Source organism: Dendrobates tinctorius, unplaced genomic scaffold (assembly GCF_039654945.1).
Source record: "Dendrobates tinctorius isolate UK_male_01 unplaced genomic scaffold, ASM3965494v1 ptg000162l, whole genome shotgun sequence".
Lineage (NCBI taxonomy): Eukaryota > Metazoa > Chordata > Amphibia > Anura > Dendrobatidae > Dendrobates > Dendrobates tinctorius.
The window spans coordinates 41,186,418-41,213,179 of record NW_027361829.1 but is presented as its reverse complement, the minus strand read 5'-3'; the positions used below and the strand labels follow the sequence as shown (position 1 = coordinate 41,213,179).

The window sequence follows — 26,762 nt, the reverse complement described above, 5'->3', positions numbered from 1 at the left end:
TTTGCAAAACGCAAGGATGGCACTTGTGCTCCTGGGACATTATGGGTAAACAATTATTTTCTTGATTCTTTTGCATTGGAAAATTTTCTTTTTTGTAATTTTTAAAATTGAAAAAAATTATCATTTATTTTTTTGCCTAAAAATACAAAGAAAATGTGTCATATTTAACTTTAACCCTTTTTAGAGATCATTTAATCTTCAACTTGCTTAACGGTTTGGGTGTGTGCACACGATGCGGATTCTGCTGCGGTTCCGCATAATTGGTCACTTTTTATATTTGATACATCGGAACAATAGAAAATAGTTGCAAATGCCCCCACAAGCTTTAATGTGGTTGTCATACAAAGACAGTCCCCATAGATGCCATAGCACAGCACTTGGCACACCTGTCTGTAAACCAGAATAAAGAACTATTCTACAAGTCCATTTATACATACCGCCCGACGGCACAATACGACCACCGAACAGTAAACCTTTACCAACTGGCGGTAGTTTACACAGGCACACCAAAGCAAACGATGGGCGCTGAGCGAACTATACTAGATTGCTCGGCAGCACCAGTCCTGTTTACACAGGATGATGCACCGCCAAGAACGATGATCTTTTATGATTTCACCTGATTAACAAGTATGATCGGCATCCTGTTTACACGGCAAGATAATCATGAAATGAGCATTTTTTAACAACACTCGTGCATGACTATCTTGCCCCTATTCTCTCTGTATTACATGGTGAGCCATTCATTTGTAATATCCATGCTGAAGGGGAACTCATTGGCCTGAGGTAGCAGGTCGGTAAGGCCTCTTTCACACATCAGGTTTTCGGCTTCAGGCGCGATCCGGCGCTTTTGACAGAAACCGGATCCGGCGAAATGCAATGCCGGATCCGGTTTCCCCCCCATTGACTTGCATTTGCGCCGGATCGCGCCGGATGGCCATGCGTTTCATCCAGTGTTCGCCGGATCCGGCAATGTGTCGCGATCCGGCGTCTGGAAAAAACGGCTACTGTAACGTTTTTTGTCTCCGGCGAAAAAGCCGGACACGCCGGATCCGGCGCGTCCGGCTTTTTCACACAATGAAAGCCTATGAGCGCCGCAATGCGCCGGATCCGGCGGCCGGATCCGGTTTTTTGGTCTGAGCATGCTCAGTAGCTCTGCCCACAAGACATATATAAAAGCAAGACAGTGGGACCCACAGCCACACCCAACATGCCACCCAAGAAAGCAACCAAGCGAAGCAGGAGAAGGCAGGAGACCACTGCAGCACCATCAGCACCACCACCACCCCAAATGGAGCAGCAAATGGAACATGCTGAGGAGGGGAGGCCAGCAGCAGATGAGAGACGGTAATTATCAAATCACCCATTCCTCCAAACTAGGGCTATTGAATATCAAGATATTCATTGTCCCTTTGTTTCTCTTTATTCAACAGCCGCCCAATAGATGCAGCAGCAGCAGCAATGGCAGCAGCTGGAACACCACCCACAGGCATGGAGTGTGGCCACCAGGAAGACAGCACATCATCTTCTGGGAGCCCTCCCTCGCATCGTCAGCGTTTGACGGTAAGTTTTTATTTCCAAAATCCATCTTCTCTGTAATATATGTCTATTCATTGCCTTTTATTTCAAAACAGGAATCACAAGATGAAGAGGAGCTCCCAGAAGAAGAAGGAAGGGGTGGACAGACACCTGGAGTGGGCTCACAATTGGTAAGTTTTTTGCATCAAACGCAGAAACACAACATCACACTACACACAACACATAGAAAACAATGTTCTGCAGACCACACACAGCAAACAAATGCCTACATCCAAAGACATAACATTTTTTGTTTTCTTCTCTAGTCTTCCCAATCTGGTGCTCGGCCAAGAGGTCCTCGCAGTGCCTCCCAGGGTCGTCGGCGACAGCAACGCGGCGGTCACCAGCGTGTAAGTATAAATATTTTTGCTTTGTTTTTTTGCACTTTTTATTTCATTTCTTATGTGGAGGCTAATTATGTTATTTTTGTCTTTTTCTTTAACAGCCTTCACAGCGTGCTCCCGACTCTGACGGTGAGGATGGAGGACTCGATGTGGACCACCTCATCGATGTCGTCAGAGAAAGGGAGCCGCTCTGGAATATGGCTGACCGCCGCCACGCTGACCTTATCGTTACCCGACAACTCTGGGAGGAAATCTGTTCGCTCCTTGTGGGCCGCTGGGAGGACCTCGATGTTCGGGCCCAGATTACAGAGCGTAAGTATATACAGTACCGGTTGCTTGATGTAAACCAGTGTTTCCCGAACTCCAGTCCTCGTGGTCCCCACGGATCATGTGTTCAGGATTTCTATTTACTATGGAAATCCTGAAAACATGACCCCTGGGGACCATGAGGACTGGAGTTTGGGAAAAACTGATGTTGTATACTAACCACTCCTTTCTCGTTTCAGGGAACAGAATTGTGAATCGGTGGCGGTCTGTGAGGGATCGTTTCAAGAAGGAGTTCAATAAAGAGATGCGGGCCCCGAGTGGATCTGGAGGACGCAGGAGCAAGTAAAAGTACGCAGAAGCCCTGTCGTTCCTCCGGGAAACAATGGTCACCAGAAGGTAAATATTACACACCACATGTGAAAAAAAATGTTAGATGTAAATTTTTTTTTCAGCCAGGGCCATACCATGTCAGTATTTTAATTGTTTTTTTTTCTCTTTATTCCACAGCACGGTGAGCAGCACTCGGGAGCCTGCACGATTGGACCCTTCTGAGGCGATCCCTGAGGAGACCGGCACCGAGGGACACTTCGACCGCCCCGGTACATCTGCACTTTCCCAGCCTTCCCACACATTCGACCCATCTGTCCCATCCACCAGCACAGGAGCATCGTGGCCGCCTACATTACATGAAGCTGCTGGTGAGGAGATCGCTTTCCCTTTACCCCACCCTTCTGCCCCTGCCACCTCTAGTACACCTGCGGGTACTGGGCGGCAGCGGCAGAGGGGTCAGGAAAAGACTTATGCGCCAGAGTTCTTGCATCTGAATGCATCTTTCCAGAACTGTCTAAAAGTCTTGTCAGAGCAAATCTCCGCAGGCTATCAGCAGATCAACTCCAGCATTCTGGAGGTGAAGACACTTCTGCAAACCATGCATTCAGAAGCAAGATCTTCGCCAAACCACACCTTTTTCAGGTCTGTTGTGGAGCGCATGGAAACGCTCTCTCCTGCCCAGCAGATGCATGTAATGCATTCATGCCACGCTGCTCTCCAGCAAGTTACCTCCCAACCTCCTCCTCCCACCACAGTAGTTCCTCCACCTGCACCCCCTCCAGCCACTTTCCATCCTCCCCCTCCTATTACATCTACACCCCCTCCAGCCACTTTCCATCCTCCCCCTCCTATTACATACCATCCACCTCCAGCCACTTTCCATCCTCCCCCTCCTATTACATACCATCCACCTCCCCAGCACCATCCACCTCCCCAGCACCATCCACCTCCCCAGCACCATCCACCTCCCCAGCACCATCCACCTCCCCAGCACCAGCAACCTCCCCAGCACCAGCAACCTCCCCAGTACCAGCAACCTCCACAGTACCTGCAAACTCCCCAGTACCAGACATCTCCCCACTTCCAGCAACCTGCCCCGTACCAGACATCTCCCCACTTCCAGCAACCTGCCCCGTACCAGACATCTCCCCACTTCCAGCAACCTGCCCCGTACCAAACTCCCTCCCCATACAACTTGCCATCAACATCATCTGCTCCTACAGTCCCTGCCCAACCCTCCACTCCACCACCCACCACCTCTTCTGCTTCCCACATGTCCACCCATTCTGTAGTTTTTTCCACACTTTCACCTCTAACTGTTCCTTCCCCACCACGATCCCAGTCCTCTCTCCACACTCCCAGTGTCGAAGTGTCCCGCAGCCCCTACAGCAGTATTTCCACCACACACTACACAGATTTATAATGTGTGTATTTAAATAAAAATGACCAGTTTTATGGTTTCAGTTTTATAGTTTCAAAGTTTTATTAAACAAGTTTATTAAAATTTTAAAAAAGTTTACTAAAAAAAACATTTTTCAATAAAAGTTAAATTATTTTACACTGGTTGTCTGTCATTTCTTTCTGCGGCGAAAAAGGTTAAATACAGGGTATTTAAAAGGTGAAATGGTATTCAAAACTAGGTATATAACTGTGGGTAAATTTTAGCTTTTTGCCACAGTTGTGTTCCTGGTTGTGTTTGAAGCAAAGTATTTCAAATAAAAAGTTGTGTTTATTGTTGGTGATTTCCTAACAATGTACACAACTTTTGTTAAAAGGAGAAATACTTTGCATAAAACACAACCAGGTACACACCTGTGGCCTAAAGCTAAAAATAGAGACCATGACAAGATAGCCAACTTTGGTTGGCAAAGGTATATACTGTTGGTACAGAAGGTACACAAGTTTGGTTGGGCACAAATCTTTCACACTCTGTCATCCTGCCAGTGTACTCTGCCTTGAGGTGACATAAAGTATAGTGCAAAATTGTCCCTCATTACTGAAACCGTCACAGAACTTCTAGTGGTAATGTCATGGTAATCTTGCAAGGTGGTTTCTTCAGAGGTGTCCTCAATGGAAATGGGTTCCTTGCAGATAACAAAATTGTGGAGTACCACGCACGCTTTGATCACCTCGTCCACAGTTTCTGTCTTGAGGTTGATCGCAGTCAATAGGACCCGCCATTTGGCTGTCAGAATACCAAAGGTACATTCAACCATTCTTCTTGCTCTTGTGAGGCGGTAATTAAAAATGCGTTTTGGTCTTGTCAATCCTCTGCTAGAGTACGGTTTCAAAAGGTGTTCTGACAGCTGGAAGGCTTCATCCCCTACACAGACAAATGGCATAGGTGGACCAGATGTTTGCGGCAGCGGTCTAGGTGGTGGGAACTGGAAGGTGTTTCCATACAGTTTACGCCCCATGGCAGACAGTTTGAAAACTTGAGAGTCATTGGAGCGGCCATAGGCCCCAATATCAACCGCAATAAATTTGTATTCCGCGTCAGCGATGGCCATGAGGACAATTGAAAAATATTTCTTGTAATTGAAATATTCCGATCCCGATCCAGCTGGCTTTACAATGCGGATATGTTTCCCGTCCACAGCGCCCAAGCAGTTTGGAAACTGACATATCTGTTGAAACTTGTCAGCAATTTCAATCCACCTCTCTGTTGTGGGCTCTGGTAAAAACTCTTCAGCTAAGGAGTCCCACAGTGCACGGCATGTGTACTTCACAATTCCAGATATGGTGGAAATCCCGAGTCTGTACTGGAAATGCAGTGACGAAAGGGATTCTCCAGTTGCAAGAAATCTGTGGGGAATTAAAAAACAATAAATTAGTTTTAAATCACAGCATTACATACCAAAACTGACCTATAACACTTGGAGATACAAACTACCACCAACAAGATTGCAGTGAAAGTGTGCTCTGATGCGATCATATCCAATAAATGTGGCTTACCTTAAAGTCACCATCAGACGCTCTGCGGGTGAAACAGAGAAGCGGCAATAGGTGTCCGCTTTTCTTATGAGGTGTGCAATGCGCTCCACCAAGTAATCAAAATTCTCCATTTTCATCCTAACATATCCAAAAAATGTATCCGGGTTTCGTCGAAGGTCCATGCATAGTGTAGAATAGACCCCACGCGTCATTCTCTTGGCTGTGATGGGGTGGATCCACAAACGTCGTCTACGATGCCTGATGCGCTGCTGTCTCGCTCTCTCCTTCTCCAGAACAATCACCCTCAAACGATTTGCCTCCGCTGTAAAATCCGCCAAATTCTTCAAAATATTTCCAATGACAACATCCATCTTCGCCAGTAACTTGCTCTTCTCTCCAACCTGCACTTTCTCCTCTACAACCTGTCAAAGAAGGGCTGTAGGAACATGCTATATATAGTTTTCCAGTAGCCAATCCCGTTCGGAAGGCCACAAGGGTCAATTTTAAAAACCGGATCCGGCGTAATCCGTCGAAAAACGGATAGAAAAACGGATGAACCGGATGAGACGGATCCGGTTTTGTCTGTCAAGAAAAAGACGGATCCGGCAGAAAACCGGATCCGTCACATCCGGTTTTACGAAACATTTGCCGGATCCGGCGTTCCGGCACGACGCCGGATCGCGCCTGACGCCGAAAACCTGATGTGTGAAAGTAGCCTTAGGGAGGCATCGTCTATGGCACTAATGATGACCAGGTCGGTTCTTTGTAAAATCAGCTAAGAAACTATATGACCAGCCAATTCATGTCAAAGCTTTAAAAATGAAAGCTTGAAATGACTTAGGGGTAAAGACTAAACCTCCCAGTCTGTTTGCCCAGGTCCCTCTTTCCCCCATATACAGGTAATTATTAAAACCATGCACAAATTTTTGCTGGAGAAATCTGATACAGTTCAAGTGTGAAGGTGAAGAAAGACACTGTCTGTGGGTTGTATTAAGTTGCCCATGCATGGCATCGCTATAATAGATGACTTTTTAATCTCTCTCTTCCCAACATGCATATTCTGCCATTGTGTAGCCACATTTTCTGTTAATGTGGGTCCAGATTAGAATAATGGTTTTCTAAACCATTTTCTAGCATTGGGAAAATGACATTTGATTTCCCATAAGCTCATTAGCTATTTGGTGTCGGACATTGCAGACAATGATATACTGTATATTGATTAATTTGTAGAACAAGGAACCAGTGATACTTATCACAGACTGGGAACGCGCGTACAAAGTGTGAATACGGCATATTATTTAGTATTGCATACTGACAATGCATATAGTATGGATAACAATATTCAATTGTAAAGCGCTGCGGAATATGTTGGCGCTATATAAAGATTATTATTCAATTCATTATGGTTTCATTTCACATTGTTGTCATGGATAGGACCTCCTGCACAGGCTCAGACTGGCCCACCAGAGAACCGGAGGATTCTCCGGTGGGCCCAAGCACTGACACCTGCTGGCATACTTGCCAGCAGCTGCCTAGGGCCCCCTCTGCTACAAGGGCCTCCACTGCTCCAGGGGCCCCCAGCCAGTGGCTATGGGGCCCCTGAGTCAAGGGGGCCTGCCCTGTGCCAGCGTAGCAGCAGCTGGAGACAGGATCCTGTCCCAGCTGCTAAAGCAAAATGAATATTCACGCTTCCCCACGCCCCTATGGGCATGGAGAGGCGTGAATACCATTTCTCTTTAATAGCGGGCAGCATCAGCCGCAGGCTGCAGCTAACAGTGCCCGCATGTAAAGCCCCACCACACACACACACACAAAAAACACAAAGCACCGCAACACATACACACACGCAGGCACACAACGCAGCACATCCTGGCTTCCTGCCCGACGCTTCCTGTCTGAGACAGCCCAGCTGGATGACATCATCATCCAAGCGTGCTGTCTCAGACAGAAAGCTGCCGGCAAGGAAGAGGCTTCTGGGATGTGCTGCTGCTGCGGGGAGGTGAGCTGTGCTGTGTGTCTGTGTGCCTGTGTGTGTGTATGTGGTGTGGTGCTTTGTGTGTGAGTGTGAGAGCATGATGCGGTGCTTTGTGTGTGAGAGAGGGGTGGTGGGGAAGGACAATGATACTGGTGGGGGGAGGCAATGATGGAGATCCATGCAAAGAGAGGAGGTCGCACTCATCGAGATGGAAGTTTCACTGATTTATTGACATATCATGAACATGTCAAGTCGGGGGAGTGACATAAGGAGTGCAAGAAAGGCTGACAACGGCCGTTTCGCGCTACTCGAGCGCAGCTACTCGAGCGCTTCAACGGGACCCGTTGAAGCGCTCAAGTAGCGCGAAACGGCCGTTGTCAGCCTTTCTTGCACTCCTTATGTCACTCCCCCGACTTGACATGTTCATGATATGTCAATAAATCAGTGAAACTTCCATCTCGATGAGTGCGACCTCCTCTCTTTGCATGGATTCCCAGGATTGACTGTTTCCAGGTCTGGCACCTGAGATTCCCAGCTGCTGGGCTTCTGTATGCCACACATCATTTGAAGTCACACGGTAACAGCGGTGCCGTCCGCTTTTTATCTTGAGTTTTGTGATGCAATGATGGAGATGATGGGCAATGATAGGGGTGGGGGGAGGCAATGATGGAGGTGATGGTCAATGATGGTGGGGGGAAGCAATGATGGAGGTGATAGGCAATGATGGTGAGGGGAGGCAATAATGGAGGTGATAGGCAATGATGGTGAGGGGAGGCAATAATGGAGGTGATAGGCAATGATGGTGAGGGGAGGCAATGATGGAGGTGATTGGCAACGATGATGGGGGAGGCAATGATGGAGGTGATAGGCAATGATGATGGTGGGGGGAGGCAATAATGGAGGTAATGGGCAATGATGTCGGTGGGGGAGGCAATGATGGAGGTGATGGGCAATGATGGTGGTGGAGGGAGGCAATGATGGAGGTGATGATATGGACAATCATGGTGGTAGGGGAGGAGGCAATGATTGAGGTGGTGGAATGGGCAGTGATGGGGTGGTGGGGAAGAATGATAGGGGTGGTGGGAGAGAAGGCAATGTTGGAGGTGGTGATGAGGGGCTGCATTATACTTTATGAGAGGCTACATTATATTCTGTGGGGGGATTCCATTATTCTCAGGGGACTACATTATATTCTGGGGGGCTACAGTATACTCTATGGGGGAGCTGCATTATATTCTGTGGTGGGACTGCATTAAGTATATTGCAGTCCCCACCATAGAATACAATGTATCACCCTCATAGGGTATAATGCAGCCCCCCTCATATACTGTAGTAACAGTATATGAGGGGGGCTGCATTATACCCTATGAGGGTGCTACATTGTATTCTATGGTGGGGACTGCGTTATACCTTATGAGGGGGTTGTATTATATTTTGTGGGGTGCTGTGTTATATTCTATGAGAGGGGGCTGAATTATAGTTTATGAGGTGGGCTACATTATTTTATGAGGGAGGCTACATTATATTCTATGAGGGGGCTACATTATATTCTATGAGGGGGCTACCCCTCTATGATTCTGCCCCAACCCCTGCGACATAATTAAGACCTGTACTACCTTATATTATACCCTGATATTAGCGTGTTTTACCACACAATTGGTGGTCTTGTATTTATTTCTATGTAGCTACATAGTGGGCCCCAAGAATGATTTTCTCTGGTGGCCCAAGGTGCTCCAGTCCGACGCTGCTCCCGCACTGTTCATCCTGCTCCACATGATTAATGATCTTCAACCACAGTGATGAGTGACACAAGAGATGGAAGTCTTCCGAATCCCAGTACTAATGTATATGCCATCCAATAGCTTTGGACACAAAGGCAGCTTGTAAAGGTGGCATATATGGCTGGATGTGCTATACAGGTGAGCTATAAATTATATGATGTACTGCAGACGTTTTTTGTAACTAGCAGAATAATAAGCATAAGAGATCTCTTGTCTTAGGTTCTCCCCTTATCTAGTGAAGGTGAGATCTGAGCTGACATTGGATTTCAAGACTAAGAAAAGCACAAGCTGCACCTAGAACAGTGACACCCTGGCCATGGATGAGTGAAAAGGTTAACAGGGACACAATCCTCTTACTGCATTGAACATGTGCATGTGTGGGGGTGGGAACAAGGGACAGCAGATTGTTTATCTGCCCCAACAAATCACAATGACAGATGTAATCTTTCTACAGCATCACTTGGCCCATTGTGCTGCCATTTGGCCTAAATTTCTCCTTAGTCAACATTTTATAGGTCCAAAACAAATGCCCCGGAGTCACAGTGCAATGCACAGTACGGGACCGGGGTAATCACTATACATGCAGATACACCAGTGAGTTTTCTTGTATCCACCACCAAAGCAAGAAGACGATGCATGTATCCAGCCTACCTAAGCTTTCCATCACGTACTATGGATCACAGCGGTACAAAGTTACAAAGCTACAGTCAGCCACAGAGTATGGCAGTGGGTGAGGGGCAGTTACGTTTCCCCATTTTGTAGTGTTAATCAACCACTGATTGGTAAATATTCACCGATTGCTGGTTTAATGCCCCGCTGCCATAGACAGACCCCGCTTTGGATGCACTAATCGATCAATAGTACATTGTTCAGTGCAAATAGGCTGTCATTTCTCTCGGCAGCACAGGACAATGCGATGTGCTGCCGAGAAACAGGATCTTTTATGCAACACAAAACATCATTTCGCCCGACCAATAAACGTTTTGACTGCTTTCTAGGTGATCGGCAGCATGTTTAAAGTGCACGATTATCGCGAAACCAGCATTTCTAGGCAAATATATCCGTGCAGTGCAAACGCATCATTAATGTCCAGTATGGTTCTTTGCAATGAAAACATTCATTATTACTAACTGGTCATATAATAAAGAAATAGGTCTAAGATCGGAAATGTGCCATATTATATACTGGCAAAAGCAACCTATAGATAGATAATAGATCAATAGATAAATCGATAATATATAGAGATAGATAGATAGATAGATAGATAGATAGATAGATAGATAGATAGAGCCATGTATGAGTTATATCGTTATGTAGATATTATATTCCTTCGTTAGCAGGGTTTGTACACAGATGCAGCTGCCATCTCTCTGTCCCACTGTCTGCAGAATGTCCACTCTCACTTCTAGATGAGACATTGCAGGAAGCAGCTGCTGGGATAGTCTTGGCCAAGCAGTCCTACACATACAGTTCTGCAGCAGTTCGACCTTGTAGAAGTGTCTCCTCTTGGATCTGCACCATGCCATCCCTCCCACCATTGCTGGTAGTGCAGCCTTGCAATCTATCCCCTGATGCTGCTGCATTGTCTGTAACCCTTAGGTGCCCGGAGAGCTCCACACACAGATACTCCCTCCCCCTCCAGCGTGACACTTCACTGACAGCAGAAGGGATGCAAGCTGTTAGCTGGAACAAGCCATGGCTTCCGAGCAGCCATTCCCTCCTGCTTCCACATGCATGGAACACATTACTTCAGATACAATCAGCCAAGCCATGATAACGCCTCACTGTACATGGAGGCCTGGGAGCTGCAACTGTGCACGGCTGAGCAGGCTGCCACTATCTGCCATGTGGAGGCCGGGCTGCCTCTGTCCCCATGTGGAGGCCGGGCTGCCACTATCTGCCATGTGGAGGCCGGGCTGCCTCTGTGCCCATGTGGAGGCCGGGCTGCCTCTGTCTGCCATGTGGAGGCCGGGCTGCCTCTGTCCCCATGTGGAGGCCGGGCTGCCTCTGTCCCCATGTGGAGGCCGGGCTGCCTCTATCTGCCATGTGGAGGCCGGGCTGCCTCTGTCCCCATGTGGAGGCCGGGCTGCCTCTGTCTGCTATGTGGAGGCCGGGCTGCCTCTGTCTGCTATGTGGAGGCCGGGCTGCCTCTGTCCCTATCTGGAGGCCGGGCTGCCTCTGTCCCTATCTGGAGGCCGGGCTGCCAATGTCCCCATGTGGAGGCCGGGCTGCCTCTGTCCCCATGTGGAGGCCGGGCTGCCTCTGTCCCTATCTGGAGGCCGGGCTGCCTCTGTCCCCATGTGGAGGCCGGGCTGCCTCTGTCACTATGTGGAGGCCGAGCTGCCTCTGTCCCTATCTGGAGGCCGGGCTGCCTCTGTCTGCTATGTGGATGCCGGGCTGCCTCTGTCCCCATGTGGAGGCCGGGCTGCCTCTGTCTGCTATGTGGATGCCGGGCTGCCTCTGTCCCCATGTGGAGGCCGGGCTGCCTCTGTCCCCATGTGGAGGCCGGGCTGCCTCTGTCCCTATCTGGAGGCCGGGCTGCCTATGTCCCCATGTGGAGGCCGGGCTGCCTCTGTCACTATGTGGAGGCCGAGCTGCCTCTGTCCCTATCTGGAGGCCGGGCTGCCTCTGTCTGCTATGTGGATGCCGGGCTGCCTCTGTCCCCATGTGGAGGCCGGGCTGCCTCTGTCTGCTATGTGGATGCCGGGCTGCCTCTGTCCCCATGTGGAGGCCGGGCTGCCTCTGTCTGCTATGTGGATGCCGGGCTGCCTCTGTCCCCATGTGGAGGCCGGGCTGCAGCCTCTATCTGCCATGTGGAGGCCGGGCTGCCTCTGTCTGCTATGTGGAGGCCAGGCTGCCTCTGTCTGCTATGTGGAGGCCGGGCTGCTGCCTCTATCTGCCATGTGGAGGCCGGGCTGCCTCTATCTGCCATGTGGAGGCCGGGCTGCCTCTATCTGCTATGTGGAGGCCGGGCTGCCTCTGTCTGCTATGTGGAGGCCGGGCTGCCTCTGTCTGCTATGTGGAGGCCGGGCTGCCTCTATCTGCTATGTGGAGGCCGGGCTGCCTCTATCTGCTATGTGGAGGCCGGGCTGCCTCTGTCCCCATGTGGAGGCCGGGCTGCCTCTGTCTGCTATGTGGAGGCCGGGCTGCCTCTGTCCGCATGTGGAGGCCGGGCTGCCTCTGTCTGCTATGTGGAGGCCGGGCTGCCTCTGTCCCCATGTGGAGGCCGGGCTGCCTCTGTCTGCTATGTGGAGGCCGGGCTGCCTCTGTCTGCTATGTGGAGGCCGGGCTGCCTCTATCTGCTATGTGGAGGCCGGGCTGCCTCTATCTGCTATGTGGAGGCCGGGCTGCCTCTGTCTGCTATGTGGAGGCCGGGCTGCCTCTATCTGCTATGTGGAGGCCGGGCTGCCTCTGTCCCCATGTGGAGGCCGGGCTGCCTCTGTCTGCTATGTGGAGGCCGGGCTGCCTCTGTCTGCTATGTGGAGGCCGGGCTGCCTCTGTCCCCATGTGGAGGCCGGGCTGCCTCTATCTGCTATGTGGAGGCCGGGCTGCCTCTGTCCGCATGTGGAGGCCGGGCTGCCTCTGTCTGCTATGTGGAGGCCGGGCTGCCTCTGTCTGCTATGTGGAGGCCGGGCTGCCTCTGTCTGCTATGTGGAGGCCGGGCTGCCTCTGTCTGCTATGTGGAGGCCGGGCTGCCTCTATCTGCTATGTGGAGGCCGGGCTGCCTCTGTCCCCATGTGGAGGCCGGGCTGCCTCTATCTGCTATGTGGAGGCCGGGCTGCCTCTGTCCCCATGTGGAGGCCGGGCTGCCTCTGTCTGCTATGTGGAGGCCGGGCTGCCTCTGTCTGCTATGTGGAGGCCGGGCTGCCTCTATCTGCTATGTGGAGGCCAGGCTGCCTCTGTCTGCTATGTGGAGGCCGGGCTGCCTCTGTCCCCATGTGGAGGCCGGGCTGCCTCTGTCCCCATGTGGAGGCCGGGCTGCCTCTGTCTGCTATGTGGAGGCCGGGCTGCCTCTGTCTGCTATGTGGAGGCCGGGCTGCCTCTATCTGCTATGTGGAGGCCGGGCTTCCTCTGTCCCCATGTGGAGGCCGGGCTGCCTCTGTCCCCATGTGGAGGCCGGGCTGCCTCTGTCTGCTATGTGGAGGCCGGGCTGCCTCTGTCTGCTATGTGGAGGCCGGGCTGCCTCTATCTGCTATGTGGAGGCCGGGCTGCCTCTGTCCCCATGTGGAGGCCGGGCTGCCTCTGTCCCCATGTGGAGGCCGGGCTGCCTCTGTCCCCATGTGGAGGCCGGGCTGCCTCTATCTGCTATGTGGAGGCCGGGCTGCCTCTGTCCCCATGTGGAGGCCGGGCTGCCTCTATCTGCTATGTGGAGGCCGGGCTGCCTCTGTCCGCATGTGGAGGCCGGGCTGCCTCTATCTGCTATGTGGAGGCCGGGCTTCCTCTGTCCCCATGTGGAGGCCGGGCTGCCTCTGTCCCCATGTGGAGGCCGGGCTGCCTCTGTCCCCATGTGGAGGCCGGGCTGCCTCTGTCCCCATGTGGAGGCCGGGCTGCCTCTATCTGCTATGTGGAGGCCGGGCTGCCTCTGTCCCCATGTGGAGGCCGGGCTGCCTCTATCTGCTATGTGGAGGCCGGGCTGCCTCTGTCCCCATGTGGAGGCCGGGCTGCCTCTATCTGCTATGTGGAGGCCGGGCTGCCTCTGTCCCCATGTGGAGGCCGGGCTGCCTCTGTCCCCATGTGGAGGCCGGGCTGCCTCTGTCCCCATGTGGAGGCCGGGCTGCCTCTATCTGCTATGTGGAGGCCGGGCTGCCTCTGTCCCCATGTGGAGGCCGGGCTGCCTCTATCTGCTATGTGGAGGCCGGGCTGCCTCTATCTGCTATGTGGAGGCCGGGCTGCCTCTGTCCCCATGTGGAGGCCGGGCTGCCTCTGTCCCCATGTGGAGGCCGGGCTGCCTCTATCTGCTATGTGGAGGCCGGGCTGCCTCTGTCCCCATGTGGAGGCCGGGCTGCCTCTGTCCCCATGTGGAGGCCGGGCTGCCTCTATCTGCTATGTGGAGGCCGGGCTGCCTCTGTCCCCATGTGGAGGCCGGGCTGCCTCTGTCCCCATGTGGAGGCCGGGCTGCCTCTATCTGCTATGTGGAGGCCGGGCTGCCTCTGTCCCCATGTGGAGGCCGGGCTGCCTCTATCTGCTATGTGGAGGCCGGGCTGTCGGTCACATGCGGCCGCACTCACCTTCTCCTGAGCCCTGCTCAGCCTTTTCTGGACATTTTTAGCAAAGACGCCTGTTTTCATATCAGCCATGTCTGCTGTTCCAGGGAGCCAAGTGAGAGGAATCAGATGGAGCCTGGAGGCTGAGAGAAAATGAGAAGGGAGGGAAGAGGAGGAGACGTGTGTGGAGTGGAGTGGGGAGTGATGGGATGAAAAAGAGAACATGAAGAGGGAGCACAAGCAGCCCAGCACATAGAGCAGCAGTCCTTGTGGCTAATGGCCGCGGCTGTGGGGACACAGTCAGCAGGCAGCACTCTGTATGAGGCATGATTATATGGCGGCAAGCAGCAGGCAAGGAAGATCACAGAGCCAAGATGGAGCCAAGTGTGTCTGCAGCTGTCCAGGGTCCTGAAGTGGCAGATTCAAGAAGCTGAAAAATGGCAGCGAACCTTTCCCGGAGCTGCCTAATGATGGTGCACAGAGTGCAGTAATTGCTTATAGTCACACTACCTATACACTGTACATACACAGCTGAGACCAGAAGTTTCCATACACTATATAAAAAGACAGAGATGCATGTGTTTCTCAATAGCTGACATGGAATCAGAATAAACCTTTCCTGTTTTAGGCAAACTAGGAATGCCATAATTATTAATATTTGCCAAATTCCAGAATAATGAGAGACAGAATGTTTTAAGTCATTTGTATTACTTACTGTAAAGTTAAACGTTTACATACATTTCATTAGTATTTGGTACCATTGCCTTTACACTGGATGAGGATGAGGAAAAAGCCAATATGCTAAATGACTTTTTTCGACAGTATTTACACAAGAAAATCCCATGACGGATAACATGATCAGGGATAAAAATTCTCCATTAAATGTCACCTGCTTAACCCAGCAGGAAGTACGGCGGCGTCTAAAAATCACTAAAATTGACAAATCCCCGGGCCCGGATGGGATACACCCCCGAGTATTGCAGGAATTAAGCACAGTCATAGATAGTCAATGCTCGAGTAGCGTGAAACGGCCGTAGTCAGCCATTTCACACACTCTCCTTCACATCTCCGATATGACATGTAATTCAGTGTCAATAAACATTCATCATTATCCCGCAGAGTGCGACCTTTTTCTCTTGGAAACTACAGTCATAGATAGACCATTATTTTTAATCTTTAAAGATTCCATAATAACAGTGTCTGTACCACAGGACTGGCGTATAGCAAATGTGGTGCCAATATTCAAAAAGGGGACAAAAACTGAACTTGGAAATTATAGGCCAGTAAGTTTAACCTCAACTGTGGGTAAAATCCTGGAGGGTTTTCTAAGAGATACTATACTGGAGAATCTGGAGAAGAATAACCTCATGACCCAATATCAACATGGGTTTACAAGGGACCGTTCCTGTCAGACTAATCTGATAAGCTTTTATGAAGAGGTAAGTTCCGGACTGGACCAAGGGAATGCAGTGGACATGGTGTACATGGACTTTTCAAAGGCTTTGATACGGTGCCACACAAAAGGTTGATACATAAAATGAGAACAATGGGGAGGGGAAAATATGTGTAGGTGGGTTAAGAGCTGGCTCAGGGACAGGAAACAATTGGTTGTTATTAATGGAGCACACTCGTACTAGGTTAGGGTTAGCAATGGGGTACCATAGGGGTCGGTGTTGGGCCCACTTCTTTTTAACATATTTATGACCTTGTAGGGGGCATAGAGAGTAGAATTTCAATATTTGCAGATGACACTAAACTCTGCAGGGTAATCAATACAGAGGAGGACAATTTTATATTACAGGAGGATTTATGTAAACTAGAAGCTTGGGCTGATAAATGGCAAATGAGCTTTAATGGGGATAAATGTAAGGTCATGCACTTGGGTAGAACGAACAAGATGTATAATTATGTGCTTAATTGTAAAACACTGGTCAAAACTGTCACTGAAAAAGACCTGGGTGTATGGGTGGACAACAAACTCACATTTAGCGGCCAGTGTCAGGCAGCTGTTGCAAAGGCAAAATAATGGGATGTATTAAAAGAGGCATAGATGCTCATGAGGAGAACATAATTTTACCTCTATATAAGTCACTAGTGCGACCACACTTAGAATATTGTGTACAGTTCTGGTCTCCGGTGTATAAGAAAGACATAGCTGAACTGGAGCAGGTGCAGAGAAGAGCGACCAAGGTTATTAGGGAACTAGGGGGTCTACAATACCAAGACAGGTTATTACACTTGGGGTTATTTAGTTTGGAGAATCGAAGGCTTAGGGGTGATCTTATTACAATGTATAAATATATGCGAGGATAATACAAAGACCTTTCTAATGATCTTTTTACTCTTAGACCTGTGACGGGGACAAGGGGGCATCCTCTACGTCTGGAGGAAAGAAGGTTTAAGCATACTCACAGACGCGGATTCTTTACTGTAAGAGCAGTGATACTATGGAACTCTCTGCCTTATGATGTAATGAGTGATTCCCTACTAAAATTTAAGAAGGGTCTGGATGCCTTTCTTGAAAAGTATAATATTACAGGGTATATACACTAGTTTCCTTAATATTGCATTGATCCAGGGAGCTAGTCTGATTGCCGTATGTGGAGTCGGGAAGGAATTTTTTTCCCCAATGTGAAGCTTACTGTTTGCCACATGGGTTTTTTTTGCCTTCCTCTGGATCAACATGTTAGGGCAAGTTAGGATAGGATATGGGTTGAACTAGATGGACTTAAAGTCTCCCTTCAACCTTAATAACTATGTTACACTGAATGACTTGGGTCAAACGTTTGGGATATCCTTCCACAAGCTTCTCACAGTAGTTGGTAGGAATTTGGGCCCATTCCTCCTGATAAAACTGGAGTAACTGATCCAGGTTTGTAGGTCGCCTTGCTCGCGCCTGCGTTCTCAGCATTGCCCATAAATTTTCAATAGGATTGAGATCAGGGCTTTGTGATGGTCACTCCAAAACATGAACTTTGTTATCCTTAAGCCACTTTGTTACCATTTGTAAGAATTCCTGATATTTCCATAGAGCCTGTTTTGCCCTTGTCCAAGATGGAGTCTGGTACTTCGCCCTGTCCTGGAACTTCCTGTCTGTCCCGCTATTTAAGTCCAGGTCGGGAGATCCTACTTACCTGAGTATTTAGTTGCTGTTTGCTTCTGAGCTTCCTCCTAGTTTGCCATTGGAGTTCATGCTGCTGCTAGTTACCCGGTGCTCTGCCTCACCACTTCCAGTTGCCTTCTAAGCTTCTTCCAGATCCTGACTTCTAAGACTGTGTTCTGTTGTGTTAGGGTTGGCGGAACGCACCAAATAAAATAATAAGGTGCGTTCGCAGCCCGGGATCCTGCCGGAGCCTGTTTAGATCACAGAGCCACACTACCGTGGAACATAAATGCCGGAGCATGTTTAGATCACAGAGCTCGGCAATGGAGCGCACAGAATGCGGTCACAGAACTCTGCCCCAAGGACACGGGGTCAGAGTCCCTCTAGACCTTCTGAGCATGCGGCGTCGCACCTGCGGACGCCACTATAGATGCTGACTTGTTATGAATGAGTCACCGAGGAGGAAAAAACCAAAAGCAAGCTAAGCCCAGAAAACCGGAGAGGTTGGTAACTAGAGGATTGCAGACCCCTGATCCTATCCGCAACAACTAGCAGTAGCCGTGGAGCGTGCCTACGGTAGTCCTAGACGCCTCGTCACGGCCGGAGAACTAAATAAGCCTAAAGAAAGAAAGGGAAAATCTTAAACTGCCCCAGAGCAGACCCCAAAGCAATAGACAGCCCTCAACATGTATTGTCGGTGAAACAAGATGAAAACACAGACACAGTTAGAAAGATAGGCTGAGCAAACGATGGGGCCCTTGCTAACTAGAAAGGACAGGAAAGAAAAGCTGCTGTCTGCAATCACGCAAAAAACCCTGCCAAAAAGAAAGTCCAACACGTCTGATAGAAAAAGGCCCTGACTATATCAGCACTCAGGTATATTCTGAAGACAGAGCAAAAGAGATCAACTGATCAGAGACAAAATGGGGATTCAGCCAAGTCCCAGCCAGGGCTGGCTGAACACCAAAACTAAGTAAACCAGACAAAAACTCATATGAACAAAAGCAGAGAAAACTTAGCTTTAGGAAGGCAGGAACCAAACTGGAAACCAGGAGCCACAGTCAGGAAAAATCACCAGCAAGAAACTAGGGAGTCGGCTGCCTTAAATCCAATCAGAAACTCCTGATGTCCAATCGCAGTCCTCTTCCTCAGGTGGCCGGTCTCTGCCATTTAGATCAGCTTCACTACCTCCCTTCGCCAACAGAGGGAGTCCAGATAGAGAACTCACTACTCCTCTGTCAGCACAGCCAGCTCCATAACCCACACCAGAAGCCAGAGGCAAACCCGAAAATGAGCTCACAACACTGACTATGGAGGAGTGTCGAACACGTGCACCGTGGATTCCGAGCCACCGGTGGACACTGATGCCAGTCTCAGACTCTGCCTCCTCCTACACCTAAGCTTGGGCTCTTAACAGGCTAGGCTGCACAACACATGCGTACCAAGGGTAGGGGTTTCTTAATGAGTCATTCACCAGAGACATTCATACGTGCATACAACACTCACTCCTCATAGTCTGGTATTGCAGTCTATACTAGTGCATGGCCGAGCAGCCATGCGAACCTTTTATAGCAGCATCCTTACGGGACCTTCCTGACCTTCCTGATGGTCCAATCTGAGCTGGAGAAGGACCTGAGCATGTGAATTCCGATCTCCAATGAGAGATCGTCCCACGGGCATGCTCAGTGGACCGAAAGGAGGACTTAGTCCCTGGAGAAGCTCGCTGCTGGCCAGCATGCATTGCTATAGCTGGACCAGAGGTGGCAGCAGCAACCAAACCCAGAGAGCTGGTCTGAGCAGAGCGCCCAGATCGACGAGTCTGCTGAGCAGCCTCCTCTGCGGCTGGAGAGGAATGGGAGACTGCCGAATGCAAGGCTCGGGATTCATACTGTGCAGTGACAGGAACTTGACGCCTAACGTGTTGTGTGCTGCTTTGCGGGACTTGAGCAGGACTTCTCAGCCCAAAAGGTACATTTAAGGACCTTCTCTCTGTTATGCTCCACCTATATATTTTTGGACTTCCTTGAAAGGTGTCATTTCCTCTATCTGCATAGTTCTGGACTTCCACGTATAAGTGCCCTTCGCACTTTTGCTGCATACTACTGCTGGACTTCCACGTATAAGTGCGGGTCGCACTCTTGCTGCATACTACTGCTGGACTTCCTGTATAAGTGCGGGTCACACTCTCATTTGTATACTGCTGCTGGACTTTTACATATAAGTGCCGGTCACACTCTTGCTGCATATTACTGCTGGACCTGTTTGAATTAGTGATCGCGCCCTGCTACTACGTTTTCTGGACATTTCTGATTTGGTGCTGTTACTTTGTTACAATTGCAGGAAAGTCTCTGTTAGTTGATATTCTACTTCTTGCTTTGTTAAATACACTTATTTTTCTCAGCTTTGGTCTCTGACTTGTTTTATCCCACACAATCAGATTCCATTGTTCCCACATAATTGTTACAGGATACTCAGGCCATTAAGGAATCTGCTGGGATAATGACAGGGTGGGAGCACATCTCCAGAGACTTCTTGCACATGTCACTTTGTAAGTATTGCAGACAACTTTGTTTGCTTTCTTTGCACAACTAATTTAATGGCGCTTATTGCACACATAGAGTGTTTTGCACAAATCACTTTGTGAACTTTGCAGATTTATCTGAGTTGCTTTTTTTGCATATTTACCATAATGGCGTTTGTTTGCACACACAATTCTATCATGTGTAACAATGCAGCACAGGAACATTTCATTCATGTTCCTTTTCAATTAGGTATGGCTATACATTTATATTCATTGCTATTTCACCAGTTATGATTTATCACACAGTGCACTTTCTATAAAATTATTGTGATAATAATTTCATAATCGTCACATTTGTGTATTACAAATTACAATTGCCTCCTATTCTCTCTTTTTTTGCATACATGTCATATATAATTTTTATGTGTGCATTTTTCATCTATATTTATGATGTATATCTAGTCCTGGATTTTTGAATGCTTCTTTTTTGTGTTCCATTGCTTGGAAATTCACTAATTTTTTATATATGTTCCTAATAAAGGTGATTTACACAAGGGTTAATAAACTTCTTGAATGTGGTTTTGAGCACCTTCAGGGTGCAATTTTTAGAGTGGTGTCACTTTTGGGTATTTTCATATATAGACTCCTCAAAGTGTCTTCAAATGTGATGTGGTCCCTAAAAAAAAAATAGTGCTGTAAAAATTAGAAATCGCTGTTTAACTTTTAACCCTTATAACTTCCTAACAAAAAAAAATTTGGTTCCTAAATTGTGAAGTAAACATGTGGGAAATGTTACTTATTAAGTATTTTATGTGACATATCTGTGTGATTTAAGGGTATGAAAATTCAAAGTTGGAAAATTGCGAAATTTTCGCCAAATTTTAGTTGTTTTTTTTTTTACAAATAAACGCAAATCATATCAAATAATTTTACCAATATCATGAAGTACAATATGTCACGAAAAAACAGGCCTTGGTATTTCCTTTGTCATATCTATAAACTCATAAAGAGCTGGATATTGACTTAAAGGGCCACTTAATATGGTGGTATTGGTGGTTTCCGAAAGGAGCCACCCCTTGGCTGGGTCCTTCCCTGGAGGAAGATCTGGCTAGTCCCGTGTTTGAGACTCTTAAATGAGGCTCCACAGACTTTATTTGCATATTCGTATTTCCCAGGGAGTATTGCACCTAGGATGTCACTGATTGAGGGCCTTTGCCGGCTGCCGCAGTGTTTTCTTTGACTGGTCTCCCTGAGGTCAGTGATTGTTTCATGATGTTGGTCTACTAGGCATTGCTCCCACCTAGCCAGAATCCTACTCCACATTGATGAGGGGCAACACCCCGAAACAGCTGTCTGTGGATGGATACCTGGCCTTGGTATTTCACTTGTCATATCTGTAAACTCGTAAAGAGCTGGATATTGACTTAAAGGGCCACTTAATATGGTGGTAATGGTGGTTTCCGAAAGGAGCCACCCCTTGGCTGGGTCCTTCCCTGGAGGAAGATCTGGCTAGTACCGTGTTTGAGACTCCACGGACTTTATTTGCATATATGAAAAAACAGTGTCAGAATCACTGGGATCCATGGAAGCATTCCAGAGTTATAACCTCATAAAGGGACAGTGGTCAGAATTGTAAAAATTGGCCCAGTCATTAACATCCAAACCACCCTTGGGGGTAAAGAGGTTAAATATCTACAGGACATATATCCTATTTATTCCATGTATCTATTCTATCTATATAGCTATTCTATCTATGTACGTATATCTGTATATAAGATTGCTTTATTAGTTTGAAAACTAGCTTTAAATTACATAATTTTACATTATGTAAAAGATTATGTTGAAAACGCATTTCATACGCCTGTCATATGGATGCTAGGTGAGGAAAAAATTGCACATGAGTCTCGCATGATATAAGTTGACCTATACGGATTCCACTCATCTAACTTTTCTGGAGCAATACTGGAGCTATTTTTATAAGCTAATGTGAATGAGCCCTAAAAGTGTAAAATTAGCAAGACATTAAAAAAAAAAATCTGTCACTATAATTGTATTGACCCTAAGAATAGGCCTTATCACTTATACCACATGGTAATTGGCAAATGAAATAAATAAAAACAGTTCTTAAACTGCTGTTTGATTTGTTCATTCTGTCTCCCAAAAATTAGAAGGCTCAGTTTACATTTATCCTGTGGTCAACATCAGTGTTCCTCAACTCCAGTCTTCAAAGCTTATTAACAGATCATATCTTCAGATGTTCCTTAGTATTATTTAGTATTGAAAATACTCTGCAGCACCACCTGCATGCTTACGTCTGGAAAGTTCCTGTAAAGTAAAAATCATCCCTATACCCATAGATGAATTCCCAGAGGGGTGTAGTTTCACATGTGGCCAATTTTTTGTTGCTTTGGTTTTTTTTTCTGCTGTCCTGACACTGAGTGGTTCTGCAAATGGATTCTACAAACTTCCAAGAAAATATGTGCTCCAAAAGTCAAATAGTGCTCCTTCCCTTCTGAGACGTGCCGTGGACCCAAGCAGCAGTTTCAGACGACACTTGAGGTGTTGATGCTTTCGGGAGAAACTAACTTTAGGGTCCATTTTCTGCTTTTAAAGGGTTAGTCCGAAACAAAAAAGTAAAATTCAATTTCTGTATCTTTAAAAACTTTTGTAATTTGAGTCATGGTAAAATTTTCTACCATTCACTCTGTACTGCAACTTATGGCTCTGTTTGTATTATCTTCTACCTACGATGACTCGTCTGAGAATACTGAGTGAAGGATGGGATATTTAAATGAATTGTAATCTTCTGGCTGAAACTGCTGTCACTCCCCTTTCCTCTCCGATAGAAAGCGTCATTGAAGGAGAGGGGGCTGGGACATCCCAATACCTATCTTGCTTCATTTGCCGCCCTGAAACAAAGTGTCATCAGTGACGCTCATTTCACGGGCTAGTCCCTGATTTGTCCAGTGTCTTCCTTGTGCAATTGTGGGGAGGAGGACCCCCATACAGTGATTGGGCTAGAACCAGGGGGACCGCCATCAGGGTTGTTGAAGAAACCACATCAGGGGGATTACAAAGGGAGACATGCGACTGAAGTTGTCAGGGCAACAGGGGGCGGGGCGAGGGTAAAAGGAGCAGGGGACGCGCTGAGGTGGCAGTTGGAAGAGAGCCTGACAGGAGAGAGAGAGCCGTGTGGCAGGGGGAGGACTGTGGCAACTGACGGTGTGGGGAAGAGAGACAGGCAGGAGACTGTCAAAGGAAAATTGGAGACTGTCCGAAGAGCGGCGCATAAGAGACTCTTCCCGGGAGTCCCTCCCCGGATACATACAGATAAATTGATGCCCGCTGATTCCCTCCGTGCTGTGACAGGACCGGGATCTCAGGCAACCGCTGCGACGAGACAGCAATCCGGTATAGTGGCCAGGACACTGCCCCCCTGTCTTCTCCCACAGCTGCGACCCCGTCATTACCGACATCAGGGGACGCCACCTCGCTATAGGCGGCCGCAGAGCCCCTGTCCCGCTTACTGAAGGGACACTGAGCAGAGTTTGTTAAGATTTTATGTTTTTGGACTGCGTCATGACCTGGCTGGGGGACGAGCGCCTTTAAACGGACGCCTGGGAGATTAATCCCCCCGAACAGTTTCTTCAGGGCCTATTGCGCCCCACCATTCCAGCTTCTTCAGGGCCCATTGCGCCCCACCGTTCAGTTTCTTCAGGGCCTGTTGCGCCCCATCGTACTGGTTTCTTCAGGGCCCTTTGCGCCCCACCGACCAGTTTCTTCAGGGCCTGTTGCGCCCCAACGTTCCGGTTTCTTCAGGGCCCGTTGCGCCCCACCGTCCAGTCTCTTCAGGGCCTGCTGCGCCCCATCGTTCCGGTTCCTTCAGGGCCTGCTGCGCCCCACCGTTTTGGTTTCTTCAGGGCCGGACGAGCCCAAGTCCTTCCGTGAAATCTTGGATTACAAGGCAGCCACATCTGCAATCCCTGAGTGTTCGTGGACTCGAGCGACGCCCGGGAGGCTAAGTGCATTATAGAGTATAAGGACCCTTTTTGTTTTGAATGTTTGTTTTACGAGTCCCTGCGAGGACAAATAGGTGTTTCCCCTTTTGTTTCATCGAAGCAGTTTAGCCCTTGCGGCTTTAAACTTATAAAAGTATATTTCACCCCACATTCAGTCTCGTGTCTCGTCACTGCATCCTGTGAGCCTGCTCGAACCCTACACTTGGCGTAGTCGGCAGGATGCAGTCTCCGAGCGCGGACAGTGGTAGCCCCGAACATGGGGGAGCTGTAAGCTCTGTAAATAATGAGGGTCCCCGTACCAGCATCTCATTGGGGGCCATGTTGAACAACCTGCCTAGATTCTCTGGCTCAAATACTATGCTATGGAGCTGGACAGAGCGGATGAGGGGGCTTTTTCGGATGCACCCAATGACCCCTGACCTGGAAGCTGAAGTGGCACTCATGGCCCTAGACGGGGAGGTGCGGAGGTCAGTGATGTTGAAACCCCCGGGGCACCGCAACACTTTTGAAAAGGTGTTGCAGATAGTGGAACAGACCCACGGGGATCCCACTAATGGGGGAGAGTTAAGGACCCGACTGTTTAGCCGGATGCAGGCAGAAGGGGAGACGATTACTCAGTATATGAATGTACTCCAAGAGTTGCATACGGCTATTGAAAGAAAAGATGGGGTAGGGGTAGGACCTGTTGACATAACCCTACGTGACCTACTGGTGACTGGACTGCGAGATCCACTGATAAAGCAGGCTTTAAGGGAACGGATCAGAATGAATCCCCAAATCGACTTTTCAGAAGTGGGAAGTCAGGCACGGGTTCAGGAGCAAGAGCAGGGGATGGCGGTCCCCGTGGGGAAGGTCCGAGGTGTGGAGGCCTCCTCGAACACAGTTGAGGAACCTCAATGGGTGGAGGAGATGAAGCGTGAATTGAAAAATATAAAGAGCGAGTTGGCTGAAGTAAAGAGAAGAACCGAACCGGAGACTGGACGACCCAGTGCTAATCCCGGTCCCTGGGGGTCACGCTCTCCGCGAGGTGGTCAATCTCTACCGGCCCGGTGTTATGAGTGTGGAGAACCAGGCCACTTCGCCCGAGAGTGTCCGCGGCGTGGGAGATACCCACCCCGGCGGCCATTAAAACTAAAGGGCTCCGGGCTGGGGGGACGCCGCTCGGAGCCGAAAACCACAACTAGGGGTGGTGGAAGTCCCAAAGATTTGGTAGCAAAGTGTCCTGAAGTTTGGGCAGAAGTAGAGGGCCGGGCCGTCCGGTGTCTGGTAGACACGGGGTCACAAGTAACCACTATGCCCGCAGCGTACTTTCAACAAAACTTTCCGGAGGCAGCAAGGCCTCAGTGGGGGCCCATGATTAGACTAGTAGCCGCCAACCAACTGCCGGTTCCGGTTGCCGGGGTAGTGTGGGTGCAGGTGACGTTGTGCGGTAAACCCCTCGGCCGCAGAGGGGTGGTGCTGACTCAAGGAGAAGCTGATCAACGACACCCCGTCACCCTAGGCATGAATATTTTAAAAGAGTTTGGTAACCTGTTGCTTAATGATCCCACACAAAGGACACTGAAGCAGTGGGGTTCTCGCACAGCTCAGGGACAGGTATTCCAGCAGCTGGTGCGAGGTGCGCGGGTGCATCGGGACTGCCAGGAGGGTGAGGCTCTGGGCAAGGTCATCGCGACAGCGGCACCCCTGCTTGTGCTGCCTCCTGGACAGACAGTGGTGGCCCTGCCAACTCGGGCACCGATACCTTTGGAAGGCGTAGAGGTGCAGGTGGAGCCGTGTCACTCAGAGCACTTACCTCCTGGCATACTGGTGGCCCGTTCCCTCGCTACGGTGCGAAAAGGAACCGCCCTGGTCCGCTGCGTTAACCTTGAAGACCGAGATATTATTCTGAAAGCACGGACTGTACTGGCCAAACTAGTAAAGCCTCTAGAAGAAGTGCTGCCCGCTGCTGCGGTTCAATTACGAGTACACCCCGAGGATCCCGGGGAGGTAACAATACGAACCCTACAGGCCCACGAAGTCTCGACACAAGAGAAGGGCCGAAATATTTTGGAGCAGATGCGGGCCGAGCTTTCTGGACTAACTGCGGCCCAACTTTCACAAGTAAAAGCATTGCTGGGACAGTACCATGAAGTATTTGCTAGTCATGAGGACGACTTTGGGTGTACCACCGCCATCACTCATGAGATCCCCACAGCAGGAGCGGCCCCTATCCGAGAACGATATCGACAGATCCCGCCACAACTCTATCAGGAGGTGAAAACTTTGCTGGCTCAGATGCTACAAAAAGGGGTGATACGGGAAAGTCAAAGCCCTTGGGCGGCCCCCATCGTGTTGGTTCGGAAGAAAGATGGTACACTACGATTCTGTGTGGATTATCGTAAATTGAATGCTTGCACTATTAAAGACTCATACCCACTGCCCCGCATAGAAGAATCTCTGTCTGCATTGGGTAAAGCAAAATATTTTTCGACCCTGGACTTGGCCAGTGGGTACTGGCAGGTGCCTATGTCAGAAGAGGACAGAGCTAAGACGGCGTTCATAGTGCCCATGGGACTGTTTGAGTTTAATCGAATGCCATTCGGGCTGGCCAACGCCCCCGGGACATTTCAGCGATTGATGGAGCGATGTCTAGGGGATCTCAATTTTGAGGCCACGTTGATCTACCTGGACGACATCATCGTCTATGCCGCCTCCTTCGAGGACCAC

The 26,762-nt window shown here is 49.2% G+C and overlaps 1 protein-coding gene across 5 annotated transcripts in view; it reads right to left on the bottom strand.

Moving 5' to 3' along the window:
* The window catches only part of AMPH (amphiphysin), a 312,840-nt gene extending 298,143 nt beyond the window's left edge, over positions 1 to 14,697 (bottom strand). Inside the window, exon 1 of one of the 5 annotated variants that reach the window (XM_073549970.1) lies at positions 14,435 to 14,697. In XM_073549970.1, the coding sequence (XP_073406071.1) occupies positions 14,435 to 14,635 (201 nt within the window). In that variant the 5' untranslated portion in view covers positions 14,636 to 14,697. The remainder of the gene's footprint in view (positions 1 to 14,434) is intronic. The other 4 variants (XM_073549972.1, XM_073549971.1, XM_073549973.1 and 1 more) reach the window with 4 other exon arrangements.
* Positions 14,698 to 26,762: the final 12,065 nt, after the last annotated feature.